The sequence below is a fragment of the Rosa rugosa genome, chromosome 2 (assembly GCF_958449725.1).
Source record: "Rosa rugosa chromosome 2, drRosRugo1.1, whole genome shotgun sequence".
Lineage (NCBI taxonomy): Eukaryota > Viridiplantae > Streptophyta > Magnoliopsida > Rosales > Rosaceae > Rosa > Rosa rugosa.
This window is the reverse complement of record NC_084821.1, coordinates 28,235,301-28,243,160: the sequence shown is the minus strand read 5'-3', so window position 1 is coordinate 28,243,160 and position 7,860 is coordinate 28,235,301. Positions and strand designations below refer to the sequence as shown.

General features: G+C 37.7%; 1 protein-coding gene across 1 annotated transcript; it reads right to left on the bottom strand.

Moving 5' to 3' along the window:
- Nucleotides 1-1,249: 1,249 nt before the first annotated feature.
- On the bottom strand, nucleotides 1,250-2,345 carry LOC133732559 (DNA-directed RNA polymerases I, II, and III subunit RPABC5). The gene is made up of 4 exons (XM_062160137.1): nucleotides 2,214-2,345; nucleotides 2,017-2,075; nucleotides 1,667-1,761; nucleotides 1,250-1,558 (listed from the first exon to the last, which is right to left on the bottom strand). The coding sequence occupies exons 1-4, from the start codon at nucleotides 2,247-2,249 to the stop codon at nucleotides 1,533-1,535; spliced, it is 216 nt and encodes a 71-aa protein (XP_062016121.1). The 5' UTR covers nucleotides 2,250-2,345; the 3' UTR covers nucleotides 1,250-1,532.
- Between the last annotated feature and the right edge of the window lie 5,515 nt (nucleotides 2,346-7,860).

Sequence of the window (7,860 nt, the reverse complement as noted above, 5' to 3'; positions counted from 1 at the left end):
CCTAGACCAAAATAACTGAAGATCTTTTAAGTTTAATTCGAGTTTTATGACGGTTTTATCCTAACGTCTGTTTACTCTGAGAAAGCCCATACTGAATGGAGAATATTAAAACTAAGTCATTACCACAGCAAAGAAGTATATATTAGGCATACGGAACTATTGAAGATCCCAGACTCAAAGGAAACACAAAAGACTTGACCAACACTTATAGCAGTCACATATGTGCCTCAACCAGGCTATTGAATTTAACCAATGCAGAAAATTAAAGCCTCTAGTATGTAAAACGTATACATGCAACAGATATGATGATCAAAGTCATATGAAGAATCAATATTTAGGTAGTTCCCAGTTTCAATAAGAGAACATACATGATCACAAAAAAATTTCCTCTGCAAATTTGGTTGATAGCGAAAATTGAAAACAAGAACCATGTAGAGATGCACATTTTGATCATGATTGAAATGAAAATTTGGAAATTCATGCGGAAACAAAATATCATATTTATCAATCTCGGCATGAAAACCCAAAATTGGAAGTGACCACTATGCAAATGATGGTGATATTCTTTTATTAAAACAAAACAGGTCAGCAAGTGGGGTCAACCTTTCTTAAACACGATGCAGATTTTCAGGTTGTCTCGTGAGTTCTGGGTTTCTAAAAGGTAAAACCAATTCAAACACAGTCTGCTCATTTATATACATGTATATCATTCAATTATATACATGTATCCCACAATATTAGATCAGTCACAGTCACACACACACAGATACCCAAACAGATAGTTTCACGTATATGGATAAATAAATATACATGTATATCATGGTTAGTATGGCACTATACAACCTAAAGACTGAATTTGTGCTTTTGTTACAGATTTCATAGACATTGCGTATATGCTTCATCTGTAATCAACATGTATCAAACAAAAGACAGATCAAACAAATGCCTTTTCCTAATACGCCATTTCACTTTATGCTTTATGTATTTGCTTGACACAATAAGGATAATATTATGAGGCCCAGCATACCATATGATTATATATGTTTATCGATTGGTTCAGATAATAACTTTGAATGAATTTAGGGGAGAACGATCAAAGCTCAAGAAATGCACAGAACATACATCAATCACAGAATGCAAGAGAGAACCATCACAATCCCAGAAAACATTAAATCTCGAGGCAAAGACATAACAACAATCACATGCTGAATCTAACTGAATATCCATAGAAAAAATCACATGCCAAACCTAACTCGAAGCATCCAGTCTTTCCATTCTAATTAAGAGGGTCATACACATTCCAACAACATAAACCTAACCTAGAGTAGGAACATACACACCACAAGCACATTCCATAAGTATCTCCATCAATCCGAAATATCCTATTAGACCTAATCCGAGCATGGAACTACAGAAGAATACATCTCCAGTCCAAACAAAACGAAGCATATACTCACACTCGGACACTTGACAAGAAAGTAAAATAAACAACTTCCAGCAGCTTGTTTGTTACAGCATAAGCTAAGCTTTCCTCAACTGTTATCCGACTTCTCCAGAGCTGTAAGAAAGGTGCCGTGTCAGTTCCAATAAACTCATCAGCGAGGCTCCCGGTATCCATGTACACATATGAGATAGAAAGACAGCAAGAGAAAGAGAGAGGACTCACTATTGTAGTTGAGAAGCTTCTCAATGAGATCGACGTGAGTCATAAGCATGCGCCTGCAGCAATAACGAACCAACCCCAATGCATCAAGTGCATCACTGCATTCCAAGAAATTTGAATCAGTAACCTAAAAGCCTCCTTGATGACCAAGTCCAGAACTTTATTCGAAAACAAGAGCCTAGTGAAAGATTGAGTGTCTACTACTAGCGTAAAGACGTAAAGTGATACTAAAACATGGTTGTGTGTGCTGCAGGCATGTGTAGACACACACATTACAATGGAAACGAACAAATTGGTTTCTCTGTCAAAATTGAAAACCAAAAATCTTACATTGAAGGGAAAAGGATTCTTACCCTTCGGGGTAATCTGCTTGCAGAAGGTCAAGATAAGTGTCCCATTTGTTTCCAATCACCTAAAAGAGTAACAATTTACCAAAGCTCCTATCTTTTCCCAAGTTAATTAACAAGCTATAGGCTTCCGAATCAGCCCAAATGTAAACAGATTCTATTCTGAGAAATCGAACTAGGGTTAGGTGAAAGAGGATTGGTACCTTTCCACAGGTGAAACAACGCACTGGAATGATCATCTTCTTCTTTCGTTGCCGCTGTGGAGTCTCTCGTTCTTCCAGTCGGGCTACTGGGGAGGTTTAGGGGAGGCTGTTCCTTTATAATATATATATAGCCAATTGGGTCTCTTTTTTTTTTTTTTTTTCCTTTTTCTTTTTCTTTTGGCTATTTCGGTCACAGTAGCAAAATATTATTGGGTTGTACTGCATCAATCGATCGAAATTGGTATATAGACGATAATGTAACTCCCCACCTCACTCTATCCCTGATGTCAGGGAGATTTGAACTCATGACATTCACGGTGTTAGTTGCTAGTTAACCAACATGTCACGGCTCACCAACAAAATATGTTAGATATGAACATGTGATGTTGTATTTTTTCAAGTATCGTTATGGTAGTTTTTAGGGTTGGGTTAGTTCAAGTTTATCAATGGATTTAACCACCACAGGTGGTCGAGTTGGTAAGAGCCTCCAGGTGTGGAACCCCCACACCCGGGTTTGAATCCTGCCAACGCTTATTGGAGTTAAATCCCAATATATTCTTTGGTGGCCAGGGGGGAGGAAGCGTTCTGACAAGATCCCCCGAGTACGGATTAGTCTCTGGGCCTAGGAAGCATTTGAGGATACCATGTGATTGCCAAATCAAAAAAAAGAAAAAAGTTTATCAATGGATTTAAAACGAATAGAGACTAACTCTAGAATAAATAATTATCTTCTGCACAACTTCTGCTAACTCTAGAATTTGTTAATTAACCATATAATTACGCCGATGAAAAAATGCATATTGTTGCCGTAACACCTCTGCTTTTTCTTTATCTTCTGCTACTTATTAAATGCTTCCATGAATTTTGTAATCACTTCTATCTTGACTATGGCTTTTTCAAGGTAAATCCTCCTGGTGCCGATTTATTGAGATAGTCTCTATAACAAAATCTTGGCGTTAGGGCACTAATTCAGGTTTTGAGCACAATCTTTTTGAATCATATGTCAAACCTCTCATATTCCTCACGATTGGTAAACATTACTTCACATCGGCGGATCTCTGAATTTTTTTTCTTCCAGCAAGAACACCAAAAAAGTGATAGTTAGTGCATATGAACTGGTAAAATTACTATTACAATATTTGCATGTCCAAGACTTTGCTCCACCTGAATATTTCCTTTGCATTGCACATGTGATAAAAACATCATTGAATAATGGCTGTATGTTAGAATTCATTGGAACTTCTTGCCAAAATTCATCATCTTCCATAGTTGCCAAAATTCAACTTTTTGAGTTTTTTTTTTTAGTAGAAATGTGTATTTACAATTAAGAATAACTAGTCCATACTTTGCTTTGAAGTTTTGACGAGTCTAATAAACTGAAATCAGGCTCCATCTTTAAGAAGAATTCAGGGCAATCAGTTACAATAAATCAAAATCACAATAAGGTGTGCTTATAATAATGCTACTTAGAAAGTTTCACTAGAGACCTCGAATTCTTGAGGATAATATCTTGTTGCCGAATTTTAGGGAACTAATAAAAGCAGCACCAATCGACCGTACTAGTGCTTTTACAGGTTTTGGTGAGATTTAAGAATATGACTTCTTGAAAGATCTGTTCAATTTGTTCCCTTCCTTGCAGTCTGTTTTGGCAACACCAATGAGTTCTATGCTTGATTGGTTAAGCTTATGTTTCTCTTGTTTGTCGAATGAGGATTTTGATCTACTGTTGATGCTTATTTGGGGAGTTTGGAAGGAGAGAAACCAAAGGGTTTGGTCTGGTAAATTCCATTCTGTTGCTTAGGTTCCAGGTGATGTCTTTGTTCCATACTTCAAGTCAGTTAATGTGAAAAATAAGATTACATTGGGTAGGCACTAGGCAGGTTAAACCTTGGTGTCCTCCTCCAGCTGGTTGGCTAAAAGCTAATGTTGATGGGGCGTATAATATGCATTTGCGCCGTGGAGGACTTGGTGTAGTTTCAGGGACTCTTTGGGTGATATAGTGGCTGGGGCTTGCTGCAGGTGTGATGATGTGACTTCTCCATATATGATGGAGGCGTTGGCTGGTCGTTTGGCATGCAAGATTGCTTTACAGTTTCATCCAACTCCTATTGCTGTGGAGTCTGATTGTCTACAGTTGGTTCAGGCAGATGGTGAGGATACTTCTGAGATTGGGAGGATTATAGACGACAAATTCTTTGGCATTGACTTCTATGGCTGGATCATTCTTTTGCCATGTTTTCAGAGAATCTAATAAAGATTGCTCACAAGTTAGCTAATTGTGCCCTTGTTTCAGGGTTGCAAGTGTCTTGGAGTGGGATTGTCCCTCCTGCATTTGATGAGATCCTTTGTAACAATTAGTTCTCTGTTGTAATATAAATGTCTATATCATGTGGAGTTGCAGCTATGATCATTGAAGCCACTACAAGCATGGCAGCTCTCATAATTGCAGCAACCATGTGGAGTTGCAGCTATGATCATTGAAGCCACTACAAGCATGGCAGCTCTCATAATTGCAGCAACCATGTGGAGTTGCAGCTATGATCATTGAAGGCACTATAATGGACTTCTTACCATAGCATTCACACTAGCTTTGTATTCCTATATAAACCCTCCATTGTGAGATGAATAAACACTTGAATCTCCATCCTTCTCTGCATCTAAACTCTCTCTCTCTCAAGTTCTTCCCAACAAAGCTCTCTCCATTTTCTGAAACAGTTTTATGTTCGTTTTACAACACGTTATCAGCACGACTAGCTCTACGATTCGGATTGCAGATTGACAAGAGGAGAGGTGAATAACTCTTGGGTTGCAGAGAAGAGGCAGTTCATCATTCAATCAACTTCACTTTACCAGCTCTACAACCAAGTAGGTTTTTCCAAACAAAAACCGATTTTGCTGTTTCATTTTACCTACTGTTCTCTGTGTTCCAGTATTTATTTGAAATAGTAAATCAACTCCAAAACTCACCAAATTTTGTATGCTGGAGCCCCTGTGTGTTTACTGCATCTCTGTAAATTTTCATATTTTTCTGGGTAGTTTTGCTTAGTGTTTCAGTTCGTCTTTCGACTGTTGTTCAGTAGGAACTGCAGTCATGATTATGACTTTTGTTGAAGCATCTAGTTTAACCTAATCCTCTATGAGAGATACTTATTTCTCTTGCACTAATTGGCATAATTGAATGAGAAAAAGGAAAATCAGTAGCTTTTAATTTAGCTATCAATTCATGTATATTGTGACAAATATCTATATATACTTGTTTGGACTTTGTGATAATGATACATCTTTCCTTCATTATTTATTATGATAATGTTTTGTGGTATTACCTGCTCATATTAAAATTAAATATTTTACCCGCTTAAATTCTTTGCATTAGAATATATATGTGCGGAATGCAGGTACTTAATGAACCAGAAGTTCACACATAAATATTGAACCAGAAGTTCATACATAAATATTGAACCAGAAGTTCACACGTATCGAACCCGTAGTTTCGATAACATTGAAAGGTTATGAATCTTTCCAAGTAGGCGCACCCAATTCGATGCGATGTCTAGGCAAGATACAATGAGGCTGTGTACTTAAGAGAGCCTCGCTCCACCCAAACCTCATACTCTTACCTGGTCGTATTTAATTGGAGTTACCAAAAGGGTTGAGTAATAACTTTTCATTCATTGGCAGACCAGCTTGAGCCCAGCAGGCCCACTCTCCCTCTGCGGGACCTAGCAGCCCAGCAGGCCTCATACACCATTTGAATTACGCATGAAAGGCCGGGTCACAAGCCCGCAGACTAAGCCCGATAGGCTTCACTATCAAGCCCACTCCTTTGGTCCAACAGAATCAAATAAAAAGGAAAAATGATTTGATATTGTAAATAGATTCACCATATTTAATGTGTAATTAATTGCCAGAAGCATTTATTCACATAATTGTGTGATAATTAATATGTTATTTTACTAGCATGCAATTAATATCTCAATTGATTTGTGATTTTTATTTATCCAATTTGTGAGATTATTTCAATTTGCTCAATTCAATATTATTGTGTTACTTGTCTAAATTTTCGCACTAGAATATATGTGTAGAAAATGCAGGTACCCAATGAACTAGAAGTTCTAAATGAACCAGTAGTTCATACATATATCGAACTTGTAGTTTCGATAAGTTTCGATAATGCCGTTTAAGAAACTTGAAGTTTCATTCATAAATTCACTACACACGATAAAACCAGTAGATTTTACATGTCTAATCCAATTTTTCATACCATGTTATAGAACCTGAAGTTCTCATTACTTGCTTATGGATGATATTACCCAAAGCACTAATATTATTTGTTCCTTTCCTGTAAGAAAGGTCAAATCTCAACATGTTTGACTTTGTTGCTTTGGAAGTCTCCAGAAGAAACTATCTAAAGTGAACTCAAGATGTGAAAATTCATCTGATTGCAAAGAAGATGAGATCAACAATCAATGCTAACAATGTCGTCATTGAGGCTTTTAATATGAGTGCCATAATTTTCAAAGGAAACATAGGGAGAAAACACTCCAAGTTGAGTATCCGATGAAGAGGATACACAGACTCTTTGGGTCGCTCTGGAAGAGCACTTTCACCATCAAATGACCATTTTCTTGCTTGAAGCAAGACATGATTGGCAGAACGAAATTAGCCCATATGACCGTCTGCCACTTGGCCAAAGCCCAAGAGGCCATGTAATCAGGCTCCACGTGGCCAAGGCCCACGTGGTAGGAACCATGATGCCATAACTCAGCAAGCCCGAGTTGAAAGGAACACTGGTTCGGCCCGCTACCACCAGAATCAGCATGATCTTTGTTATCAATGTGGAGGAATTGATTGCTGGTCCCGCACCTGTTGTGCGATAGCCTAAGCAGTAGATGAGTATTACGCCGGTCGCGGAACTCGAAATACCAACTTTATTAAAAGGTCATTTCCTATCGATTCCACACTAGAGATCACAGATTTTCAGGCAGTTACTGAACATACCGAGGATTAGAACTCGAAGACATGGGTATAATTGGCCCCTTGTGCCATATCTATTTCATCTTAATGAATGAAACATTTTTGGATTTTGGTGATTTATGTTTTCAATTATTTTGGATTATAGAAATGTGGTTATGTTCGAATATATTTAATTCAATAAACTTATTCATACATGTGATCCATTGAATTAAATAAATGAATAGGCATATTCTGTGGGGAAGTTTGTTGTCTGGTTAAAAATGCTATTACGCACACCATACTCCCAGATCGGAGATGTTTTTCAAACTTATTGTCTATTCATACCTCTGTGACAACCGTATCAGGCCAATCCAACCTGATACAGGGTTATGGCAAAAACCCACTATATGTTGTCCAATGGTACTGAACCTACCATTAATGAGGCCTTATAATCTCCACGTTCCAGAAGAACGTTATTGAGTATTAAGGATATTCGAACCAACGGTTATCACGCTGAAACCACTGAGAAAAATGAGTGTAATATCTTTGCATAACCTCCAAAGTGTGTGGCCAGAAGCGTACATTGGAGAAATTGGAATCTGTTAGCTAGAAGCTAACTAATTCAAGCAACTACTTGCTATGGCATGACCGTTTGGGACACCCAGGTCAAAGTATGATGCACCGTATCCTCAAT